Source organism: Bidens hawaiensis, unplaced genomic scaffold (assembly GCF_021521415.1).
Source record: "Bidens hawaiensis isolate Kalapana, Puna unplaced genomic scaffold, B.hawaiensis_p1.1 tig00017238_1, whole genome shotgun sequence".
NCBI classification, from domain to species: Eukaryota; Viridiplantae; Streptophyta; class Magnoliopsida; order Asterales; family Asteraceae; genus Bidens; species Bidens hawaiensis.
This window is the reverse complement of record NW_027492608.1, coordinates 503,936-528,639: the sequence shown is the minus strand read 5'-3', so window position 1 is coordinate 528,639 and position 24,704 is coordinate 503,936. Positions and strand designations below refer to the sequence as shown.

Here is a 24,704-nt window from a genome sequence, read left to right as displayed (position 1 = left end):
AACGGTATCATCATCTTTTCTCTAGCTATTTCTCTCTATATATACTTATATTCAGAGCAACCTAGTCTGATTCTCACGCCGGAGGGTGGTCACAAGGAGGAACCCCCCTTCTCAGTGACGAGCTTACGGTGTCTGTTTTGCAGGTTGAGAAGAATAACCATCTTTGCCGGACCTAACCCTCGTGGGAAGCATCTACTTAATCCTAAGATTATCCTTAATCTGTCGGGGTCATTTAGTGTTTCTTCAATACGTAAACAATTCATTCAAGTAAAACAAACAAAAAATATAAAATATATTGTGTAACACTTAATAATTAAATAAAGGAAAAAAACAAAACAAAACAAAGCAAGCAGGAAAGTGAGAGTTATGGAGAGAAAAATGGCGAGTGAAGGAGATGCATGGTTATGGCAAGGAGTCAAAGATAGATTCCGGATTTACCACCGTTACCTCCGCCGTGATAGTCCTTTGCCGTCATGGTCCGCCGCTGACGTCGAACAGTTCATCGCCTCCGATCCGATTCACGGACCACTCATATCTATCTATTTTATTAATTAATTAATTGATTGATTCATCCGTCTTTATGTTATCTAGTTGTTTTGTTTCCTATTCATTGATTAGGTTAACACTTAAAACTTAGGCGTATATACAAATTACTTGTTAATTAATTCACCTGCTAGATTTCAAATAAAGGTTGTTTAGTTATTGAGTCCGAGCTCGAGCCTTTTAAGGTTTACTTCTTTGGACCTGTATTGGTTAATTCCACAGCGCAGAGGCGGTAACGTTCGAGTTTAGGCTTGTCTAAGGTTTACTCAAAATATATAATAAGTTAAATTAAAAACATATATAAATTAATTATCAATAAACGAGCTTGAAACAAAACTCACGAGCTTTACAGATAATGCTTTGAATTATACCAAGCCCTAGCTAGGTCTGCAGTTTGTAATTTGTTGTGGTTCCTCGGTTTGATACAAGTAGGGGTAAAATGTTTGTGTTTCTTCAGTGTATTAGATTATAATATATTTGGTTTGTTTAGTTGTTTAGAATTGGTGATGCATCTCATATACCAAGGTATGTATAAATGTATGTGTTTGTGTGTATTGCCTTTTAATCTATTGTGTAAGATGTGTTATTGGTTATTTAGTTATCAGATGCAGTTTGTAACCTTTCATTCATATCTAGTTTTATTTATACAATGACGGATTTGACCTTCATACCCAAAGCTGAGTTTTTTTTAAGAATAAAAATCATTTTAGTTGAGATTTGGTCATATCTTATATGCATTTTTTTTATAGATTTTGAGGGTATTCATGTTCTTCCATAAACCAGAAGATACAATGCAAAGATAATGACTGGAATTTTCTTACTTACATGTGCTGTATGCCTTTTCTAGCTTATAAATCATTTTTATACCCGGTCCACTTGGTATTTTGTGATGCCATACGATGCATGTGTTTAGGGGCTGCCTACTTTCTTTTAACTAATTTAGTAAACATTTTAGTTTTATAATCTTTAATATAGCGTTAAGTTGAATACTTTTGCCCCTACCTGAAACTAAAACAAGTTGTAGTTAAGTTGTAAATTTCACTCTAAGTTTTTGTAACTATACGTCTATACAACATTTTTAAGTTTTACATCCCCTACGGGAGAATTTGTATTCAGTTTTGTATATTTCACCTGAAAATATTGTAATTATGGAGATTTTGTAATTTCACACCTTGTACAAGCAAAGTTATAAGTTATAACCACTTTGTAACCATCTCGAAATCAGGGATAGTAATCAGCTTCTTTGGTCAAACGAGACATTTTAATAGAGCATGATATAACTTAGGTCTTCTGTTGCATCATACAAAAAATACAAATCATTTTGTTATTTCTTTTTTACATTACCTACATACATATGAAAAATGTTGTGCTTTTTTTTTTAAAAAAAATGTCTACTTGGTTATAGATAGATGTACAACTCATATTTACCTTCACTTTGTAAGTTGTAGTAAACTTCTGGACTAAAATTCATTTAAAAAAAATCTTTTGTAATAATGAGTTGATGACTATGTGATTAACATCCTTTCTCTTCGACTACTTTTATCATAGTTTTTTAAATGAATATAAAACTTGGTTTTTACAATTTACAGCTAAAGAAGACTCGTGATGCTGTCAAGTTTCTAGCTGTTGGAGGCATAGTCGGCGGTCTGTCAACTGCAGCCTTTGCTTGGAAATATTCAAAAAGTCCCCATGGTAAACGGTTAACTTTTTTTATCGGGCCCTATTTTGACCTATTAGAGATAAAACATAACCTGAATCGACCGGTAATTCAGTAAATCAAATTCCGGTTTTTAAAAACAAAATGAATTTAGAAAATGTGTGATGTGAATTGCAGGTGCTGCGCTTTCATTGGGAGCGGGAGCAGTGTTCGGGATGAGCTTTGGTCAAGAAATTGCAAACCATTCGCTTCAACTTTACAAGTTAGACACCATGGCCGCTCAGGTCAAGTTCATGGAGTGGTGGCAGAAGAAGACTCAAGGATGATAGTCGTCGTCGTTTTGTGAAAATCAATCATGGACAAGGTTGTTGTCTAATAAGTTGAATGTAGTTTGCATGCTTTGAAACTTCCAAGATTTGCTTCTTTTTAGCCCGAAAATGACATAATGCAATGGCCAGTTCTTTCTATGATTGAATGATTGAATCGATTTGCGTGCTGGAAGTCTTTTATGGTACTTTTCTTGTTTAATGATATTAACATTTAACAATAATCATCAAGTAATTATGTTGAATTTTTATTCATTGATCACTTAATAGGTTTTTTCGTAACTAGCAGATTTAGGAATGTGAACGATTTAGAACACAAACCTGCACGGGTTTGTAATTTACGAGTTTTATAGGTAGTTTTGTATCTAAAGTTTAATTTGGCTTGTGACTAGTGTTATAAGCCAGGATATATAAGAAAACTTGAGTGAGCAGAGAGCTTTGAGATGTGAACCAGGCATAAGGAGATGTGACGAAGCAGTAGTGTTGGGACAGTGAAGGAAATGAGACCCCGGTGGGGGGGGGGGGGGGGGGTTTGTTGAGTTTGTGAGAGGTTGACATGTGCTAAGATGGTTTGAAGATGTGACGAACTAGTAGTGTCGGATCATTGTTAAAGGTCACCGACAAAGAAGAATGTGCGTTTGTGTGCGCGCGCGTTTGTGTTAAAGGTCACCCTTTAAAGGTTACATTGACTTATCACTCGGGCTGTCCATGTAACTTTTACTCTAATTATATTATTATGTGGTTGTGTATTACTATTATATTTTACAATTAATCGTTTCTAAAGGGTTACGTTTGTGAAAAAGTTATCGGGTTGATTAAAAAACCAGAACACGACTCGTAGGTTTATTTATATCAATGATATTAGTTCCGACCCATATATACTTGCATAAAAATACAAAACCGGGTTTTACTAACAAAAGAAGGGGTTAAGCGAGTAGTTTGTTTTTGTCGGACATGAACTCGGGGTTGAGTCGGGTTTGTGCCCAACATTTTTAAGATGTGAAAATAATGTCAAAAGGTTTAAAAATTAGATTTTATATAATTTACTTGGGAAAATTGAAACTTTAAACGTAACCGAACTTTAACGAACCAAATGCGAGAATGATATATTACCACCATTGTTAATTGGTTTGACAACATGACAATGATCATGACTATGTATAGAAAAACATATGTAAAAGTTACCCGGGCTTTGACTAAGAATAAGAAACTTGAAAGACTTGGGAGCCCGACTTTGACTCTAAAAGTCAAAGTTACAAAGACGACAATTGGAAAGGTTAGCAAGAATGTGAGAGTAAAATGAGTTGTGACAGGAATGAGAAGAGGTAGAGACTTATTATGTAACAAAAAAAATCATTAACTTCTATGTAAAATGAATTAATTAAAAAAAGATAGTCAAATGGCAAATGTCATGGGCAAAAATCACGGATTTGGTCGAAATAAATTAATATAGTTGAACGAGATTAAAAACTATAAAATAAGCATATAGATGAAAAGACCAAAACACCTCTGATCTAACGTTAAAATACTAACGAAGATAGTAATTTGGATGACATCGACAAAAGAAGGGATACCTCAATTGTCCATTGAAAAAAAAAAAAAAAAGATTTGAAAATTTTAGCACTCTACTCCTCTTAAATTAACTTATAAAAAATAATGATTTGAAAATGATTACTGACTCTTAAATTAAATTAAATAATATTAATATTATTATTATTATTATATTCCCGAAGCAACGCAACGAAGTACGAACAGAAGAAAATTGAGAGGGTTTTTAGGGTTTATGCGATCTCTATTGAATCAATCAAATTCATTCAAAGACTTAAGCATTAATAATTAATAAATAATGCATCAACAGCAGAAGCTGAAGCTGAAGCAGAAAGAGTCAATCAGCGAAGAAGCCATCTCTGTTACCTTGCAAAGGTTCTTCTTTTATAACAATTTCTTATTCTTTTCTAACAAAATCCATCTACTTTCCAATTGTAGTGTCAAAATACAGTCTTTCTATCGATTTTATTATTATTATTACTACTACTACTATCATATCAGTGTTGTAAAAATCGCTAGTAGCGGTGGGGTCGGATTGGAAGTTATATGTATATTTTCAAATATACATATATATTCCAAATTTTATGTATAAAATTCTCTTTTGTCCCATTTTGAACAAATGGGGATTAATCGGCAGTGGGGTGGCAACTTTGCAATTAATCGGGATTTTTACAACACTGAAAATTATTATTTATTGGGTTTTTCAAGAAAAAAGATGAGCAACATGTATAGACTTCAGTTCCAATTGCTAGGCCTGTAAACGAACCGAGCGGTTATGAACTGTTTGGTGGGAAGTTTGTTTATTTTAATAACCGAACAAACATGAACACCTCGAATTGGTTATTTTGGATAGTTATGAAAGAGAAAAAAAAACACCTCGAAGTTGAATAGTTTTTAGAATGTATCTTTTGATGTATAATATACAAATGTTGACTTGTAATTTGTTATCATTGTGAAACTGAAGGTACTCGCACACAACTATTCTAACTTTGCTTCATGAAGTGGCTCAACTTCAAGATGTGAAGATAGATTGGCATGCAATTATTAAACATACCAAAACCGGCATAACAAACCCGAGGGAGTATCAAATGTTGTGGCGCCACCTCGCGTACTGCGACCCGTTACTTGACAACTTAGACAAAGATGCTCAGCCTGTAGTAAGTATCCGATTGTTTATTTTTGATCTTTTTACAAAACAAAAAATTTTAAATTTATTAAACTTGAATCTGCAGGATGATGATAGTGATTTAGAATGTGAACTTGAAGCTTTCCCGACTGTTAGCAGTGAAGCTTCAGCAGAGGCTGCAGCTTACGTGAAGGTAAATAAAGGGTAATTTTGTCATTTAATATTTAGCAGTTTTAACAAAAAAATTGGATTTTTTAGGTACTTATGGCTTCTAATGCGCCAAGTGAGTCATGCATAGAAAAAGGATTGGTCGTCGAGGCACCGTTGATTATAAACGTACCGAGAACCAAATCCAAACATCCACAAGTTGCCAGCTCAGCGAGTGGGGTCAATATTTCGGTTCCGGTTTTTGTACCGACACAACTGCTTCCAACGGCTCCTGCTGCTGAAGGATTGGAGGTTGTAAATGGGTGTGCAAACACTAACTTTCCACCAAGGCGGAAACGGAACCCGTGGACTGCAGCAGAAGATAAAGAGCTGTTTGCTGCTGTGGAGAAATATGGTGAAGGGAATTGGACCCTTATTGTGAAATCGGATTTTAAGGGTGACAGAACCGCTTCACAGCTGTCTCAGGTTGTTTTTTTATCTACGGGTGTGCATGGGTCGGTTCTGGGCTCAAACCAAAATTCGGTTTTTTGGTTTTTGTAAGCCATTTGGTTTTGGTTTTTGAAAACCGTTTAGTTTCCACAATGGATTCGGTTTTGGATTTACCATTTGGGCTGAATCAAATGACCCAGAATAATGAATTTGGTCCTGAAACATGTGCCTAAATATTTTCTGTTACCTAGTTATTAATTGATTATTACACATTTTGGCCTAAATTACTTAACATTAAAAATAAAAATGTTAATCCATAGATTTAATAAGAAGTGTCGATTTTTGGTGCATGCAAAAGCGTAAACGAACCGGAAATTTGGCTTTGAAAAACATAAATTCAAACCATTGGTTTTGGGTTGGGTTCGGTTATTTTGGTTCGGTTATGTTGGTTATTTCGGTTGCAAATCGTTATTGCATTTTCTTGCAACTCTAACTTCTGATCATTTAATCCACGTGTTTACCTTAGAGGTGAAAAAATGGGGGGTGGGGTGGGGGGTTAACTCGTTTAAAATGGCTGTTTTAATTTTTAAAGCCTTTGGCATATTCCCGTTTTGGTTGACTTTTTTTTTTTATCGTAATGCTTGTTATTCAGTAAGTTATCATCTTAACATGGAATAACTATCATTTGCAGAGGTGGAATATTATCAAGAAACGTCAAAATCAACCAATTGCGAAAACAGGTACGCAACCTTCAGAGGTACAATTAGCAGCTCGGCGGGCCCTTAACATGGCCCTTGACAACTCTGGTGTTGATGTTTCAAAGCCAGCTTCTTCCCACGGTACAATTTATTTATTCAAATTAATTATTAAATTTTAATATGGATGCCACTAACCGAGATTTAATGGAACAGGCAAGACAATTCCGGCTCAACCAACCAATGTTGACCAACCACCAACCTCCACCACCGTCACACAAAATTACGATTCTGCCCTTACTGGGCAAAAACAACAGTTTCCGAGGTCTCAACCGTTTCCAAACCGATCAATTGCATCGGGCCCGGATGCTGTGAAAGCAGCTGCAGTTGCTGCTGGCGCGCGTATTGCTACACAATCAGCTGCTGCAGAAATACTGAAGCAGCAGCAGCTTAAGGGTGCAATCCATATTAAAACAACTAGACCACCGCCTGCACCGGGGGCTCACATGGGTCCAGACTATTTCCGTGCACCCTGTTCTAGAGTCTCACCAAACACACCATGGTCTAACATGAGTCAATCGCATCCGAAAGTGGGACCAGTGGCTCAGTTGAATCAGTCTACCACATGCCAAGATATGAATGTGTCATCTGAAGTTACACCGTCCTGCTCACCAAACGGGCCTGAGCCCAAGCCCAAGATCGAGCCCGTTCAAGAAGATCAAGTGCCGGTTTCCAACAATCCAGTTGCTAGTTTCTGTTCAAAAGATCAAACCAAATGTGAATCTTGAACGAGAGGGACAACGATAACTTGGTACATCAGTACATGTCACCATTGATTTTTTCGACATTTTTTTTTAATTTACCGCCTTCTGGTTTTGACTTTTGATAGGAAGTTTTTTCAAGCAAATATTAGGATTCTATGGTGTCAATATTCTGGTTTTTAGACTTATGGAGTTTATGCTGACATCTGGTTTTTAAGGACAACTTAATATTTTATGTACAGTGGTTTGCTCGTCATATTATCTGGTCTTTATTAATGTATTTGACTAGTAATGTCTTCTTTATTTAGTCTTTTCATTAAGAAATAGAATGGGTGTCATGTGGCACGCATCCATTGGTTCTCGGTTCTCGAGCTGACGTCAAGCTTAAAAGACTACTCACTGGTCAACCTTTAAAAAAAAAGTTCTAAACAAGCCAAAAACTCCTGGGCAAAACAAAACCGAATTTAAACTTAGCTATGATTATTTCAGATAAGCTCTAGCTTTATGTTTGTTTAACTTGTCATTTAAAGGTGATGGGGGTGCTACTTTCTGGTCCGTTAAAAAATTTCACTTGCCCTCGTCTTTTAAATGATATAAGTGTCAAGATTTTAGTCCTTTTGACTAACGACCGTCCATTTTCTCAGTTAATTTTGACTAACGACGATCCATTTTCTAGATTTTGGTTCGTCAAATATTTTTATGTAATAATGATGTTCACCCACATATAAATGGCATAATACACACAAATGTTGTGTAAACAGAGAATGGATACACTAAAGAGGTCATAAGCTTGTTAAAACAAACCACTTTGTGTAAAAGATGATCGATTTTACAAAAGGATAAATACAAATGCATAAAGATATTACACGTATGTGCGTAAATTTTGAAAAATTTGTGTGGTTAGTGGACAAATTGGGTCACGTTATTGACAAAGACGAACGTTAACGGATAACTAGACTCATTTAAGAAAAATTACGTTAAGAAACGATCTAACAGCCCATATCACAGTGTCTACCCAGGCTCATCACAACTGTCACCTCTCGAAGTCTAACCCGATGCTTTTTGGTTAAACATGGCATTCAATATTAAATCAAACAATCATTTGAAATCATAATCAAACCGTCAGCTTTCATATTGCCAATGAAACTATCAACTAACATTCATACACGAACACATCACACGAAATAAGTTGAGAAGAGTTTACATGTACACAACTAGTTAAAAGAGCTTCTCGTCACCAATGTAAGATTGGTATATAGACATAACTGACCAAATGGTATCGTTACCAATGGAGGATTGGTGAATTCGCCATTTTTTACCTATTCTTGATGATCACGAAAAGTTAAATTACCTTATTGCCCGTGGTTCTCTTTCTCCTTTGTTGTTGGCCTTGTGAGATGACGTGGACTCTTTGGCTCGGGTTCCTTACTGATGGTGGAATCATTAGACGGCTCAGTGTTTCTGTCTCTTAGAGGGTTGTTGGGGTTAGTGCTAGAAATTGCAGACCGCATGGCTCGAGGTAACCTCAGTTTCGTGGGCTCCACCATGCTACTTTCTTGTTTTTTGGGTGGCTCGGGTTCTTCAGTATGAGTGGATGTTTCTTCTTGTAGCACGGTCACTACTTGGATTGCTATTGATTTTTTCCATTTCTTTCTTGCAGCGGGCGGCTTTGGAGCATTGGGTTTAGCCTGTAAATGTTTTTAAGCATGTTAAGTTCACAAAATAAGTAACAGTTATGTTTACCGCTTACAATATTGTACAACCTTATTCCCAATGTCTGAAAGTGGTCTTCTCTTTGCATCATCGGTGTCTTTTGTGTCAATGGGCTTATCAGATAAAGCCGCCTGAAGTAACATTGCACCTTGACTCGCCAACTCGCTACTGGTTTTATCTGATTCCTCACCATCAGACAATATTTCTACAATCCCACCATCTGTAACCGGGGGAGCCAAATCAGGTTGAACCACAACCGCCACACGGTTGCTACACTTCTTCGGGTGACAGCCACAAGACAACGAACACGAACCCTCAATGGCCCGGCACTCACATTTCATAGTTTTACAAGAAGAGCTCTTGCTGCATGAACAACAGACACCCGATGGCGCTTTTTGGAGCGTGCTTGAATCGCCGCCTTCGATTGGAGATGTTTTTTGAGTTCCTGAGTCAGGGTTGGTTTCGGGAATAATTCTGGAATTTCTTTTTTTAGCATTTTGCCTTCTTCTATGGCCCCACTCATCTTGGAAATCCTCTGATTGTAACCATTCGGTGTCTGTTTCGTCTAAATCTGAATGTTCAGATTCTGATATTTCCATGTCTTCTAATAACTCATCTATATTCCCACTACTGTTGTAAGCTATGGAGTTTCGGAGTCCCTTTAGAAAGTAACAATTAATTAAAAATCAATTTAACAAGCAAGAGTTTAAGATTTAAAGACAATGAGTTTATAATAATAATACCTTTGGTCTCAAGTCATACATATGTCCTTCACCGTCATCCATAACAGTGGAATCTTGAGTTGACTTTTTCTTGAAGCTCTTTGACATGTAAAGCTTCTACATATTACAAGTCAACATCACAAGTAGTTAGTGGTAGCAAAACAGGCCTGTAGACTGGTTGACCCGAAACCTTTTTGTCAAACCTTCTTTAGACCATTAGCTTATCGAAAAAAATTACAACTTATAAAAACTGTATCACTTCAAAAGTAGTTTATTTTTTGCATATACCGATTTTGGAGGTTTTAAAAAACCATTTTCTTGAAAAAATTGAATTTCGCAGACGAATGAGAAACGAACCTTAATCTTCTCCATGCGAGTAAGCTCAGCCTTCTGCATTTCAATTTGTCTTATTAAATTGACTATCTTTTCTTTCAAACTTCTAATTTCAGAATCCTTTTCTCTACAGTCAACTTCTTTATCCCAAAGTTGACACCTTTAAAAACATGCATATATTTAGAATAAATCATTATTCATTGAGAAAAATTAAATTAATATCAAATACCTTGAAGAAGAAGCCAAATTGAACAAATAGTTCATGACGTTTTTTGCTTCAGCAAGGGTCCGCACTTGATTCCACCGACCTCTGCCACTGAATGCACGTTCTCTTTCTTCTGCTTCCGACAGCTGAGAGGCCATCGAAACAATTGTCTTCGATGAGGTGTCAAGCATGCTCTCCAGAGCAAATATTCTTGAATTCCGCGCACCAGGTGACATTTGAGAACAATGACTGCGATATCCACATGGGAAAATTAAGCATTCAATCAGCAGACAAGAAATGGTAAAGCAAGATATGAAAAAAACAAGTCACCGGCACCTTAAATTTGATTGTTTAGCTATATGTGCTTCAGCTTTTAGTTCTACAACCTCTTTCGCCATTTTAACCCTCCTAAAATTACAAAAATCAGAATAATAATTCAGCAAAAGAAGTATAATTTACTGAAAAAGAAAACGTTTTCTCATTATATTTGTGGAAATTAAAAATGGCACTCACTCTTCTTTCTGGCGCTCATGTTCACAACGTACTTCATGCACACGAACCGTAACCTCGAGCTCATGCTCAATCGCTTGCATGAGTGCCTGTATTGAAATTCGAGAATTATGTTAAAACATAAAACTACTAAGTAGAAGCCCGTTATTTATATAATTGTAGTAAAATAATTAAAATAATGTTCACTTGATATACCTGAAATCCGGGGCCACTGCCATTTCCTGCATAATGGTGCACACGAACATAGAGTTTAAATATAAAAGGAAAGATAAAATATGAACTGAGTATGTAATTTTAATGGAGGGGCTACCGAATGCATCTCGTGAAGAAGCCTTTCGTGATTCCAATAACTCTTTTAATCGTTTTGTAGCCATGGAAGCTTCCTCGGTCTTCCGTTGCAAAACCTTAATTAATATAAGGATATTAATATGAGATTTAGAACAAAAAAAGATAGAAACAAAACTAAAGTGGTTTAAACTTACCATTTTCTGCCTTTGATTTAGAGCTAGAAGTTTATGCATCTCATATTCATTCCTTCTTCCCTCTTTCTTAAGCTGTTCATACGTATACAACAGTCATGTTAACATTCAACAAGAAAATACTGATAAATCAACATGAAAAGAAGGTTTGTGTTTATAACAACCTGAAGTACTTCTTTTTCCCGTGAGGCCTTCCATAATCTGAACTGCTCAGATTCTTGCTTTATTTTTTGTTGTAATTGAACCTGTATATAAACATTATAAAAAAAGGCACAGTGATTTAGTAAAAGTATTATCTTAAAGACGCTGCTTAAAAAGATATATTAAAACGGAAAAAGGACCTTTTGTGTTTTGATTCTATGAATTTCGTCCTGAAGTTTTTTCGCTGCATCATCACTCTTTTGTTTTTGTCTAAGCAATTGTGATTGAGCATCTTGCTTCTTCTTCAACTCCGCAACCTGCAATTTATATATTGTTATTTAAAAACATTATTAAAACTGTAACTCTCACAACAAAAATCGAGTTGATATCATCAACAAAATACTAACTGCTAGAACTTTATCAACATACTGAAATTTAAATATTGTTTGTTCAAAACATTGTTAAACACTTAAACCTGTAACTCTCACAACAAAAATCAAGTTGATATCATTGACAATATATTAACCGCTAGAACACATCAATGTACTGTCAAGATAGGGTATTTATTTTTTGAAGGATCACACTAATGTAAAAATGATCTGGATGACTAAATCATTCAATTTTCATGTGATAAAATATTTATGAATTTACCATATTTAACTAGACTCGTGAGTGACTAATAAAGTTCACAGCAGATGAAGTTCACAGAAAGCCAACAATACTTTTGACATAAAATTATCAAACTCGCTTAAACTAAACTTACCTGGGATTCCAAAAAATTTAGTTTCTGTAGATAACTTTCTTTCATCTTCTGAGTACTGTCATCAGAGGTAGAAGAAATATTTGCGAGTTTGCAGTTAAGTTGTTCAATCTCTTTCTGTCAATTAATCATAGAAACATCAAACACATAGTTATATTTAAAGAGTACAGGGACTAAAGATGAAGAATAACCTGCATTTTTCTCCTTTCTATTTCCAAATCTTGAACTTTCTTCTCATAATGTTGCTGAAGAACTGAGGTATCACCAGCCGCATACCGCTTCATTTCAGCCTTTCATGCATTTATATATATTGAAAAAAGAAGTTAACATCTATGACTTTCTGATATGGTCCCATGTCTTGGTCAAATCAATATTAAAAAAGGGGATAGTGAGTTAATGAGTAGCTGAAATTTAGGACCGATTATTATTTTGTTAATAAAGAGAGGCTAAAGTTTAGGTGAGTTATTATTCTACTAGTGCTTATTTAAAGCATGTTTGGGATTGAGTTTGAAAAATGCTTATTGGATTATTGGTGTTTTCAAAAAGCCAATAAGTTAAAATGTGTTTGGCAATCACAAAAGTCTTTTTATTTTGGCTTTTCAAACTGGCTTTTTTTTCTAAACTCAATTCCAAACATGCCCTTATATCTTTTATTATAGTGAGAAGGATGTCAATGTTTATTATTATCTAAGTATTAGGTTTTCTTTAACCTTGTATTGGAGACTTCCCATCTCGAATCAGGTAATCGGAGACCTCCCATCTCAAATCGGGTTATTATGTTTTAGTAATTGAATTGGTAATTGAATTGTTTGTTTGAGTCCAGATTCTAAACTCTTATCACTTTCACATGTTAAATACTTAAACTTATAACGAAACAAAATAATATACCTCTTTTTGTTCAAGCCTTTTATCCAGTTCTTTGAGCTCGCTATCAAGTTTCTCTTGCAGAGAAGAATGTTCTAGCTCCTTCACTTCAACCTCTGAATCACCTACAAGTAGATAGAAATTTGTTATTTTAAAATTGTGTGCTTTGTAGTTATGTTTGTGTTTTATTATACTACATGTGTTGTCATCTGTCACATTATAACATAATTAATAACAGCTTACCAGAAATGTCTGCGCCTTTAAGATCAGATTCAGGAAACAAACTAGTTTTTGGGTGAAGAACATTGTCATCGAGATCCATGTAATCAATAAGTTCACTGCGTTTTGAAGTATTTAGTCTTCGCAGCCGCAACAGTTCTCCTTCTAATTCTTGAACTTTTACCGCATACGTTTTCAACAAATCCACATCCTGAAATTTTTTTAGGTGGTCAGATATCTTTATTTGATTTTAGTGATTATAACATCATAGAAGTTTGAAAGTAAACTCATTCAACCTTATTTGAGTCAGAGTCGATATCGTCAAACGATTTACCCTCGCGTGCTGATTCAAGTTTAAGCAGCAGCTTGTCTTTCTCAAACTGAAATAGTAAAATCTTGTTAGTGGCAATGCAAAAAATAGAAAAGGGTGTTGGATTTCACTCATTTAAACTTACTTGAGCATCAAGTGCTTGTTTGGTCAAATGTTGAACATTGACTTGATGTTCTTGGAGTTGGTTTTGCAAATCGACATTGCTTGTTTCCAGCAGTGCTATCTTCTGTTTCAAAATCTGATAGACAAGGAGTATAAGTCATCAAATTTAGCAATGATGTACAAAAAAAGCATGCATTGATAATTTTAAAAATTGCAAAGAATGTCTCACTTGAAGTTCTTCAAATGGTGTGGAAGAATCCCCCTTCACGTAAAGAAGCTCCGCCTGCAGTTGTTCAATTTGATTCTTCATTCTTTGCATTTGAGCTGTAACCGGATCACGGTTCACCTATGTAATGAAAGATAAATTAACATGATTGCTAATTAATAAATGAAAATAACAAAACATGTAAATATTAATCTTACAATTGCTTTGTTTTGAATGTTACGAGCACGATTGGCATACTTCAACGTGTTTAGGGTCTCTTCTGCATTGGTATCGGCTGGGCTCACACAAGCTGCCAAAAACAAGAAAAGTCAAAAAAAAAAATCATGCAACAAATCATATGTTAACTAATTTTACAACTCAAATAGCAACATACCTATCATCACAGTTTTGCTGTTTCCTCCAAGAGAATCCTGGAAAATAATGCAGTTAAAATAAATTTATGAGTACTTTAAAAGATGAAACTGGTAATCCTTGAAGTAGAAAATTTTCCGTTGTCTTCACTCCACTAGAACATGTATTTAAAAAGCACATTTTCATAAAAAAAAGTATATCCAGTATTCCATACCTGTAAAAGACGAGTTAATTTGCTGTCTCTATAAGGAACATGGCCCCCTTCTTTCCGCTTCTTGTCATCACCTAATGCACTTATAACATTGCCAAGAGCCAATAAACCCTTGTTGATATGAATCCCTAACACCACAAAGAAGAAAAATATCTCAGACTTGGAAAAATCATCAATATACAATGAAATCATGCTCGGTTAAATACTTGACTATAACCAAAAATCAGCACAATAAATTGACTTGTTGGATCAACTAGTGATACAAGAACCAAAAAAAAACAGAACTAGACCAGTCTGGTCTATAACAAACAATGTGAATGTGTGAAAACTATCAACCTACCTTCCCGTAAGCGCATCCCATCAGCTCCAGTTTTTTTGGCACGTTCTGAACCGGCAAGATCAACCAAATGAAGTTTGGCACACAAAATATCATCTGCAGCATCATCATGAACAACTCCATTTGTTGTACCAAATAACTTTTTTTGTTCCATTGTAATCGTGAAGATGGCATGCGAGCGACTGAAGCAATAGAAATGTAATAAGCAAAGTTTATACATTTTTGGTTAATCTAATACAATCACACTAAAAAAGTTATCTGAAACAATAGAAATGTAACAATAGAAATTGTCCTTGATAAAAGGCAATTATTTTCGATTAAAGAACATATGATAACGTAACAATTAACAAACTTATGTGAATATATGCTTAACGAACCTTGATTGACTATTCATGTTTGTGCTCCCGGTCGCACGACACACAGATCCACGTAACAGAAATGAAGCCATCTCCTCTTGTGAGATGACTTGAGCTTCCGTTACACCAGCTAGAGATATACCACCATTAGCCGTTTCTCTTATTTGAATAGGAGCCCGAGAAGGCCCTATAGGTTTCCCATTCCCATCAGCTTTACAAACAGCTGGGGTGGACTCCAATAAATCAAAAACTTCCTCCTTGAATATCTGAAACAGATAAAAGAATACTTCAGAAAATAATTCATATACATTATACAAATTAGCATTTTTTATTATACATACCTCAATGAAAGATACTCTGATCAAGAACTCTGTAGCACCTTTAGTCTCCTCTACTCGTCTGAAAATTGTTTGCATAACCTTAGGAATAATACCATTAGTGCTTTCCCCATTGTAGTTAGTGCCCATTGTATAAGTTTTACCGGATCCCGTCTATGACAACAGTTAAACAGTAGAAACAATAAGCTTCAAGAGTCAAGTCTATAGCAAACAGTTCTTATCTAGTTACAAAGTATCATGAAAATAACAATTAACGGTTCTACCTACAGAAGTTGCCCAATATAACAGATAATTCACAGAAAATGTTCGGTGAACCAGTAACATACCTGTCCATAAGCCAAAACTGTTGCATTGTACCCATGGAAAAGTGCATCCACAAGAGGCTCTACACAGTCATCGAAAATCCTGGAAGACGGAGACCCCGTACTCCCGTACACGTAATCAAACGTAAACGAATGTGAACCAATTTGTACCTAGTTTTACATATACAACAGTCCAGTGTAAATATCAATTCTTATACACAAAAATCAATAATTCCCATACATAACTGAATCAATCAAACCCTAACCGTAACAAAACTCAAAACCAGTGTAAATATCAATTATTTTGCATGAAATAAACAATTATCATACTGAATCACATCAATCAGACCTTAAGTGTAACAAAATTTAAAATTAGCTACTAGATTTAGGTTAGAATGTGAACCATTTTTGTACCTAGTTTGAATAGACAAAAAACCAGTGCAAATATCAACTCTTTTGCACAAAAATGAACATTTATCATACAAACCGCATTAATCAAACCCTAACCCTAACATACTTCAAAATTAGCTACTAATTGAGGTTAGGATATGAACCAATTTGTACCTAGTTTTAAATAGACAACAAATTCAGTGTAAACACCAACTCTTTTGCCCAATATTGAACAATTATCACACAGAGCAGCATCAATCAAACCCTAACAGTAACAAATTTCAAAATTAGCTACAACAAACCATACCTAATTTTACATATACAACAAATCCAGTGTAAATACCAACTCTTATACACAAAAAAATGAAAAATCAACAATTACAATACAGAACCGCATCAATCAAACACTAACCGTGACAAATTTCAAAACTAGCTACTAAATTGAGGATAGAATGTAAACCAATAAACAAATACAGCGTAAACACCAACTCTTTTGTACAAAAACAAACTATCATACAAAACCGCATCAATCATACCCTAACAGTAACAAACTTCAAAAATAGCTACTAATCAAGTTTTGAATAGACAAATATCCTTATTTAGCACTAAATAAAACAATTAGCATACAATACCGCACCAATCAAACTTTAACTCTAAGAAAACTCAAAATCAGCTGCAAAATAAAAATAGAGTTAGGATAATAATAACAATAATAATAATAATAATAATAAAGAGAAATTTCAAAACTAGCTAGTGAAGCAGTAAACAGATCCAGTGTAAACACCAACTTTCTTGCACAAAAACAAACAATTATCACACAAATTCACACACGAATTACAAAATGAGCTACTAAATTGAGTTTGAATAGACAACGCACGAAAATGAAGAAACAATTAGCATACAAAACCGCATGAATTAAGCCCTAACCCTAACAATACTTCAAAATGAGCTACTAAATTAAACTCAGAACAATAATAATAATAATAAGCATCAATTAAGTAACAAAACTTCAGAATCATCTACTAAATTAAAGTCAGAACAATAATAATAATAATTATAATAATAATAAGCGTCAATTAAGTAACAAAACTTCAGAATCAGCTACTAAATTAAAAAATCAGAACAATAATAATAATAATAATAATGACCTGTGGTTCACCAGGAGTAACACTAATGCAGTCGGAGCATCCAACGAGTAGCTCCGTAGTGACCAGCGGACGAATGTTAACAGCAACACGAACAGATTGAGATCCGTTCTTAGCGTCGGAACTCTCCATAGCTAGTTGAATTGCAAGCCCTAGGAATCGAACAGATTCAAATTAGACGACGTAAGTAATGGTGTCTGTGTGTGTAGATTTAGCATATGTTGATTTGATTTAATATTAATATTATGTATGTGTGTGTATAGATCGAGTGTACCTGATAGATAGATAAATGCGTTAGGGTTTGAAATGAGAGAGTGTGTGTAAAGAGGGAATTTGAAAATGGTGACAACGGTGCGTTTTAGATTTGAATTCAAATAAGCTTTCAAAACTCCGTTTGCCTCACGTGACCTGCATGTGGACGAACCTATTATTATTATTATTATTATTATTATTATTATTATTATTATTATTATATCATTTTTATTTGAACCGGAGACAGATCCTCCAAATAAACTACTGGTTAAGATTATATTATTGGGATATACTCGTTTTTCGATCCGAGAAAAACCTTCATCTAAGGCCAACGCCCATGTACATTAGCCCGAAGGCACGACAATGCGGTGAAAAAAACTCGTTTAGTTCAAGGATCTAACTATTGAACGCAATCTACCTGTCTAGTCTTCAATCATCACTATAGTGTCGCTACAACTATAGAACATGAAGTCTCTTATTTACCACTCTACCATCAGATTATTGACATTTTTTATTATTATTATTGAAATTTTATTAGCTTAAGTTTTACTAATAAATAAATGCGCCTAGATGGTATATAAAGTTTATACATTTTGTATTCATGTATAGTAATGGGATTACAAGTATGGATTGGGTAAACAAGTATATATGTTTTGGATAATCATGACATGTATTACCTGATATCATACATGTAGCATACCCACCAAACGTTTTGAACTAATCACATGCCAAGTTCATACCCTAATACATGTCCCGAACGTTTCAGGTTCGTCTATGGGGGTTCGAGATCTAGTTCATTTGTCATCACTATCGAGAATGGTCATTTAGACTCAAGTCTTAACATAAAAAAGCATCTAGTCATTTTTTTTGACAATTACATGTATTTGAATTTTTGAAAGTATTGAGCGTCTCTCTATAACCAAATAAAAAGATGTGTGGAGTTTACATATCGAACATGCCCCCAATGAGGACATTACTATGTTTTGATGCCAAAAGGTCGATATCAATTTGGTCAATCGAACAATCAACCATTTAGGGTGAGGGTTGAATCGGAAATAGTAAGTTTCCAAGTTAAAAGAGATAAAAACGACATTGTAACATACCACCACCTTATTTATTATTATTTTTTTATTGTCCCTTGTTCAGTATTCTTTTTCATTATTAGATACATACAAATATAACTACAAAAACGTTATGAACCTCTTCATGAAGAGTATTATTTTCTTCCAGTTATTATTTACCTCTAGCAATCATACTCATAATTGACGTTATTTTATCTTCCGTGAGTTTATTGTATTATTATGGATTGTCATTGCCAAAGCCACCGACATAAAATGATACCGCACCATCACGCTAAGTTTGTTTGATCAAAATCACAACCAACGTCTTCATCCGTCAAAGATTGTCAGCGCCATCTTAGTGCCTGTCTATGTCGCACTACAAGAAGTGTACATTACATTACTTTTGAGATATGTGGTACTTGTCGGGTAAAATAGCTAGAATAATTTATAAGGATGAATTAGATTAACTTCAACCCATTGGTTTTAAAATTAACATTAATAAAAAAGACAATTCAATGACCAGTTATCTGTTTTAAATTGTGTTTCAAGTATTAACGGTACATATGAAAGCATTGGAATGTGAAGTTTGGGACAAAACGAGTCAAGATAGTTGAAATAACTATGGATGATATTGGTATCATACCGAACCAATATCATACTACCTAGTACTAAACCGAATTTGTATAAATAGACATACCGAATATCAAACTGTATAAACTAATTCGTGAATGGTATATAACCGGTATATTATTGGTTTAGTACCGCGATTGGTTTTACCTAAAAACAATCAATAAATGTAGGCATGGTAAATCGACCATCTAATAAGAAATGTTAAAGGTGAAAGTTGTAACATATATAAATGATTAGTAACAAAGATATCATACATAATAAAATATTGAAACATCTTAACCACAAAGGCCAAACTAAACCTTATTAACAAAATATGTTATAGTAGAAAATCACCTACAATACTCTTAAAACATCGTTAAACCTGTATTTCATATTTTGATCAAAGGATAAAATTGTACCAATTCAAATTGGAGAGCCCAGTTGGACCCGCAAGACTCACCTTGAAGAGGGACGTCTGCGCAAGGACCAACTGGTTCCGCAGGACCAACCATGCTCAGAGATGAAGACCTTACGTGCAGTACGCCAGCTGTTCCCGCAGGAAAAGCCTCCCAATGGTGAAGTACCCCGCCTGTTCCCGCAGTTGCGGATACAAGCCATCAGGGAAGGCTACCCGCACTAATAGCAAGGCTACACGCACAAGGCACTAACTCTCAATAATTCAGTGTCACCTGAAGGAATGAGCAAGGCGGGAATACTCCCGCCCAAATGAGCCAGACCGTACGCTTCTGGAAGATTTTTTGTACTATACCTGCCAAGGTATGGACAAAATAGACAAGATCTGACCAAAGCAGCCCATGAACCAATCACAGGGTGACAGCTCACCGACAACAGTACGAGGAGCACGCTCTAGTACAAAATGTCACTATCAGCCGCTGCCTACTCACCAACCCTTGTCGTGGCACGTACATAGCCTGCAGTTGGTGGAAAAGGAATAGTACACAGCCGGCGGAAAAGGAATAGTACACAGCCGGCCATGTCACTATCAGCCGCTGCCTACCCACCAACTACCAGCATGGCACGTGCGTAGCCCACAGTTGGTAGAAAAGGAATATTATACAGCTGGCTGTACTTGCTTGAAAACCTACCTTCGGCTATAAATACTCCAATACCTTGGAACGGTATCTCATCTTCTCTAGCAATCTCTCTCAATATATACACATATTCAGAGCAATCTAGTCTGGAACGGTCATAAGGAGGAACCCCCCCCCCCCCTTCTCAGTGACGAGCTCACGGTGTCTGTTTTGCAGGTCATTAGAGGAACAACCATCTTTGCCGGACCTAACCCTCGTGGGAAACATCTATTTAACCCCCAGATTATCCGTAGTCTGCCGGGGTCAATTAGTGTTTCTTCACTGTATTTCATATTTTGATCAAAGGATAAAATTGTACCAATTCAAATTGGTACGATGATAATTCTATCGATTTGATCAAAATCAAGATGGTGGTATCGATATTTTATTGGGTTGTTAACTATGGATTGGGATAACCGATACCAACTAATACCGAAACAAAGGAGGCTAAAATTTGTTATTGAAGGGATATATGATATATCCATTAATGGTAGGGTACTGGTATCTATATGATTAGTAATAAAAACTAGTTTAAACAATTAATGTGAGATTGTGGTTGATTTGAATAAGTTAAAAAAGGGATGCATGGAAACTTTAAAAGACAGATGTTACACCTACAATATGTAATATGTTTCATGGAAGAATTTGTGATATACATGTTACCCCACAAGTATGAAATGTGCATGCGTGTTATTAGTTGTGTATTGTCGAAACACGAAATGAAATCTGACCTGATCCATGACGATGTTTCCACGGATTTTGAGATGAACGAACCACGTCTTGATCTTCTTCTTCAGCTGCTTGAGACCTGCAATGGTTTTTTGGGGGTGTGGAGGTGACCGCTAAGATGATCTCGAGGATCCCTTGTTCGCAGACACAAAAAGTGGTGGTGGCTCTTATTGAGCATGACCCCTGAATAAGGAGGTGGAGACCTCCTTATATAGAGAGTCTCATGGCCACCATCATGGTACCCTAATGGGCCTAGCCCAGTTAGGGTTACCTCCACAAAACCCCCTCAGCCCAATAACATTGTATTTAGTCCATATAATAAAATAAGCCAAACGTAATAAATTTAGGGTCGTAAAACCGGGTTTAGTACCATACCCCTACAAGCCCCCCCAAGTCCAGTGTTGCTCCTGGACGCGCAAGCGTCTAGGTGGAGCGCTGGACTTTATGAGGTGTGTTAGGTTATGAGGCGGTTTTTTCCCTGTTCTTTGGCCTTGTCTTTATTGTCTTTGAGTTTTTGGAGGTTTTCTTCATGATGGTGACGAGCTGTAAAAATAATGAAGCCTGCGCGCGAGGCGACTTATGGATCTATGAGAATAATGAAGCCTGCGTGCGTGGCGTCTTACAAGCTATAAGAATAATAAAGCTTGCGCGCGAGGCGTCTTACGAGCTATGAGAATAATAACAGCTTGCGCGCGAGGCGTCTTATGAGCTGTATGAATAATAACAGCTTGCGCGCGAGGCGTCTTATGAGGTGTATGAATAATAAAGCTTGCGCGCGTGGCGTCTTACGAGCTATAAGAATAATAGCAGCTTGCGCGCGAGGCGTCTTATGAGCTGTGTGAATAATAAAAGCTTGCGCGCGAGGCGTCTTACGAGCTATAAGAATAATAACAGCTTGCGCGCGAGGCGTCTTATGAGCTGTAATAATAAAAGCTTGCGCGTGAGGCGTCTTACGAGCTATAAGAATACTAACAGCTTGCGCGCGAGGCGTCTTATGAGCTGTAATAATAGTGGAGCCTGCGCGTGAGGCGGCTTACGAGCTATAAGAATAATGAAGCCTGCGCGCATGGCGGCTTACGAGCTATAAGAATAATAACAGCTTGCGCGCGAGGCGTCTTATGAGCTGTAATAATAAAAGCTTGCGCGTGAGGCGTCTTACGAGCTATAAGAATACTAATAGCTTGCGCGCGAGGCGTCTTATGAGCTGTAATAATAGTGGAGCCTGCGCGTGAGGCGGCTTACGAGCTATAAGAATAATGAAGCCTGCGCGCATGGCGGCTTACGAGCTATAAGAATAATAACAGCTTGCGCGCGAGGCGTCTTATGAGCTGTATGAATAATGAAAGCTTGCGCGTGAGGCGTCTTACGAGCTATAAGAATACTAACAGCTTGCGCGTGAGGCGTCTTATGAGCTGTAATAATAGTGGAGCTTGCGCGTGAGGCGACTTACGAGCTATAATAATAATAACAGCTTGCGCGCGAGGCGTCTTATGAGCTGTATGAATAATAAAGCTTGCGCGCGAGGCGTCTTACGAGCTATGATAATAATGAAGCTTGCGCGTGTGGCGACTTACGAGCTATAATAATAACAGCTTGCGCGCGAGGCGTCTTACGAGCTGTATGAATAATAAAGCTTGCGCGCGAGGCGTCTTACGAGCTGTATGAATAATAAAGCTTGCGCGCGAGGCGTCTTACGAGCTGTATGAATAATAAAAGCTTGCGCGCGAGGCGTCTTACGAGCTGCTTTATGTCCCGCGCCACGCGCAGATGTTGCATGCGTGTGCGCGTAGACCTTGGTTTTGTGTTATGCGCCACGCGCAGATGTTGCATGCGCGTGCGCGTAGACTGTGATATGTGTGAGCATGTGATGCGTAAGCATGAGTAATATGCGTGAGCATATGTGATGCATGAGCATGTGGTATGAGGATTCCCAACCCTTGAGTTTGGCGCATGTCCATATGGGATATTATGAGGATTCCCAACCTTTAAGTTTGGCGCGTAGCCATATGGGATATTATGAGGATTCCCAACCTTGAAGTTTGGCGCGTAGCCATATGGGATATTATGAGGATTCCCAACCTTGAAGTTTGGCGCGTAGCCATATGGGATATTATGAGGATTCCCAACCTTGAAGTTTGGCGCGTAGCCATATGGGATATTATGAGGATTCCCAACCTTGAAGTTTGGCGTGAGGCCTGATGCGCGCATGCACGGCGATGGAGCGGTGACTCGCGAGTGCGCGTGCATGGCGGAGGTCTCTTGCGCAAAATCCACATGGTGGTTTCCGCGGCGGCACATGCACGGCTGTGGAATGAGAATCCGCGGGCGCGCGTACATGGCGGCGGAAGTCTGGTAATTTTTGGATCTGCAATTTAAGAGTTAGACCTGCAATTTTAAACCTAAAATCCAGGTCTGTAATCTAGATCTAGATCTGTAAATCAGATCTGGATAGATCTGAAGCTCGGAGCAGATTTAAAACCATCACAGATCCGGAGACTTGATCATTCGAGTCCGGCAGTTTCTTTTCGCACAGATCTGGAAGCCTCTTTTAGATCTATGGATCTTTTTGAGCTTTAATAGAACAAGCCTTGAAGCCTTTTTCTGTAAACTTCCAGATCTGGGTTTTTCCTGGGAGAGATCTGACAGCCGAGATGAAGATCGAAGGGTAGTTCGTTGCCGTCCCACGGATGGCGCCAATGTCGAAACACGAAATGAAATCTGACCTGATCCATGACGATGTTTCCACGGATTTTGAGATGAACGAACCACGTCTTGATCTTCTTCTTCAGCTGCTTGAGACCTGCAATGGTTTTTTGGTGGTGTGGAGGTGACCGCTAAGATGATCTCGAGGATCCCTTGTTCGCAGACACAAAAAGTGGTGGTGGCTCTTATTGAGCATGACCCCTGAATAAGGAGGTGGAGACCTCCTTATATAGAGAGTCTCATGGCCACCATCATGGTACCCTAATGGGCCTAGCCCAGTTAGGGTTACCTCCACAAAACCCCCTCAGCCCAATAACATTGTATTAGTCCATATAATAAAATAAGCTAAACGTAATAAATTTAGAGTCGTAAAACCGGGTTTAGTACCATACCCCTACATGTATCAAATATGCTGAATTACATAGGTGACTTGTATGTTTTTATCTTATATAATTAAGGGTGACAATCTTGACCCAAACCCTTTCAAATGAGTTAATTTGAGTTGTTTTAAAAGTTAAATGAGTTGGTTTGGGTAAAAGGTTTTAAATAAATGGATCAAAATGAGTAATTTGAAATTCCATCCTTTTATTTTCGGGTCAAAATGGGTCGACAAGTTCAAAGAAAAGGGTCGATGTGGGCTAGTGTCCTAAGGAAATGTGACAGGTTTAGGACCGGAACGAGTTTTCGTACAAGACAGGTTTTGGCACGAAACGGGTTTCAGATCGGAACGGGTTCGGTTCAGGTTTCAAGTCAACACGAGTTTTCACCCGTGACGTGTTGGGTTTTGGTTTCTTTTGTTTCTTTCTGGTCGATTCCGGACTCGTTTTTGTTCGTTTTTTCAGTTTTGTTTTTGTTCGGTTTTAATTCTTTTAGTTTCGTTTTGATTGATTTTTCGATTTCGATTGATGTGGTCCGGTTTTGGCTTTTTGTTTCTTTGTTTCATTTTCGTCGATTCTTTCGGTTTCGGTTCG

The 24,704-nt window shown here is 36.8% G+C and overlaps 3 protein-coding genes across 4 annotated transcripts; 2 read left to right on the top strand and 1 right to left on the bottom strand.

The window, feature by feature from the left end:
* The first annotated feature begins 339 nt into the window (after window positions 1-339).
* On the top strand, window positions 340-2,675 carry LOC143553437 (succinate dehydrogenase subunit 6, mitochondrial-like). The gene is made up of 3 exons (XM_077043436.1): window positions 340-527; window positions 2,129-2,235; window positions 2,378-2,675. The coding sequence occupies exons 1-3, from the start codon at window positions 367-369 to the stop codon at window positions 2,524-2,526; spliced, it is 417 nt and encodes a 138-aa protein (XP_076899551.1). The 5' UTR covers window positions 340-366; the 3' UTR covers window positions 2,527-2,675.
* A 989-nt stretch (window positions 2,676-3,664) lies between these two features.
* LOC143553429 (uncharacterized) lies at window positions 3,665-7,511 on the top strand. Its single transcript, XM_077043427.1, has 7 exons — window positions 3,665-3,802; window positions 4,385-4,449; window positions 5,039-5,231; window positions 5,307-5,393; window positions 5,459-5,833; window positions 6,489-6,636; window positions 6,709-7,511. The coding sequence occupies exons 1-7, from the start codon at window positions 3,665-3,667 to the stop codon at window positions 7,278-7,280; spliced, it is 1,578 nt and encodes a 525-aa protein (XP_076899542.1). The 3' UTR covers window positions 7,281-7,511.
* Window positions 7,512-8,544: 1,033 nt separating this feature from the next.
* Window positions 8,545-17,604, bottom strand: LOC143553451 (kinesin-like protein KIN-4C). Of its 2 annotated transcripts, none has more exons than XM_077043452.1 (28): window positions 17,563-17,604; window positions 17,292-17,440; window positions 15,778-15,924; window positions 15,455-15,604; window positions 15,135-15,379; window positions 14,761-14,939; window positions 14,424-14,548; window positions 14,232-14,268; window positions 14,056-14,147; window positions 13,862-13,978; window positions 13,655-13,768; window positions 13,496-13,579; window positions 13,224-13,410; window positions 13,005-13,105; window positions 12,308-12,406; window positions 12,120-12,233; window positions 11,557-11,673; window positions 11,380-11,460; window positions 11,219-11,290; window positions 11,047-11,140; window positions 10,932-10,957; window positions 10,740-10,825; window positions 10,563-10,634; window positions 10,251-10,475; window positions 10,046-10,181; window positions 9,710-9,805; window positions 9,014-9,625; window positions 8,545-8,941 (listed from the first exon to the last, which is right to left on the bottom strand). In XM_077043452.1, exons 2-28 carry the CDS (start codon window positions 17,418-17,420, stop codon window positions 8,606-8,608), a joined length of 3,873 nt encoding a protein of 1,290 aa, XP_076899567.1. In that variant the 5' UTR covers window positions 17,421-17,440; window positions 17,563-17,604; the 3' UTR covers window positions 8,545-8,605. The 2 variants fall into 2 exon arrangements, with proteins under 2 accessions (XP_076899567.1, XP_076899568.1); XM_077043453.1 differs by having other exon boundaries at window positions 9,017-9,625.
* Window positions 17,605-24,704: the final 7,100 nt, after the last annotated feature.

What these genes read in the sequence shown, in the direction of transcription:
- LOC143553451 (XM_077043452.1), bottom strand. Translation starts at nt 17,420, where the DNA reads ATGGAGAGTTCCGACGCTAAGAACGGATCTCAATCTGTTCGTGTTGCT. An exon ending in AACAAGCACTTGATGCTCAA is followed by an intron (nt 13,580 to 13,654) that starts GTAAGTTTAAAT and finishes TTACTATTTCAG; the next exon opens with TTTGAGAAAGACAAGCTGCT. An exon ending in AAAGGCTTGAACAAAAAGAG is followed by an intron (nt 12,407 to 13,004) that starts GTATATTATTTT and finishes AATGCATGAAAG; the next exon opens with GCTGAAATGAAGCGGTATGC.
- LOC143553429 (XM_077043427.1), top strand. Translation starts at nt 3,665, where the DNA reads ATGACAATGATCATGACTATGTATAGAAAAACATATGTAAAAGTTACC. An exon ending in ATCTCTGTTACCTTGCAAAG is followed by an intron (nt 4,450 to 5,038) that starts GTTCTTCTTTTA and finishes GTGAAACTGAAG; the next exon opens with GTACTCGCACACAACTATTC. An exon ending in AGGCTGCAGCTTACGTGAAG is followed by an intron (nt 5,394 to 5,458) that starts GTAAATAAAGGG and finishes TGGATTTTTTAG; the next exon opens with GTACTTATGGCTTCTAATGC.
- LOC143553437 (XM_077043436.1), top strand. Translation starts at nt 367, where the DNA reads ATGGAGAGAAAAATGGCGAGTGAAGGAGATGCATGGTTATGGCAAGGA. An exon ending in TCCGATCCGATTCACGGACC is followed by an intron (nt 528 to 2,128) that starts ACTCATATCTAT and finishes TTTTTACAATTT; the next exon opens with ACAGCTAAAGAAGACTCGTG. An exon ending in ATATTCAAAAAGTCCCCATG is followed by an intron (nt 2,236 to 2,377) that starts GTAAACGGTTAA and finishes TGTGAATTGCAG; the next exon opens with GTGCTGCGCTTTCATTGGGA.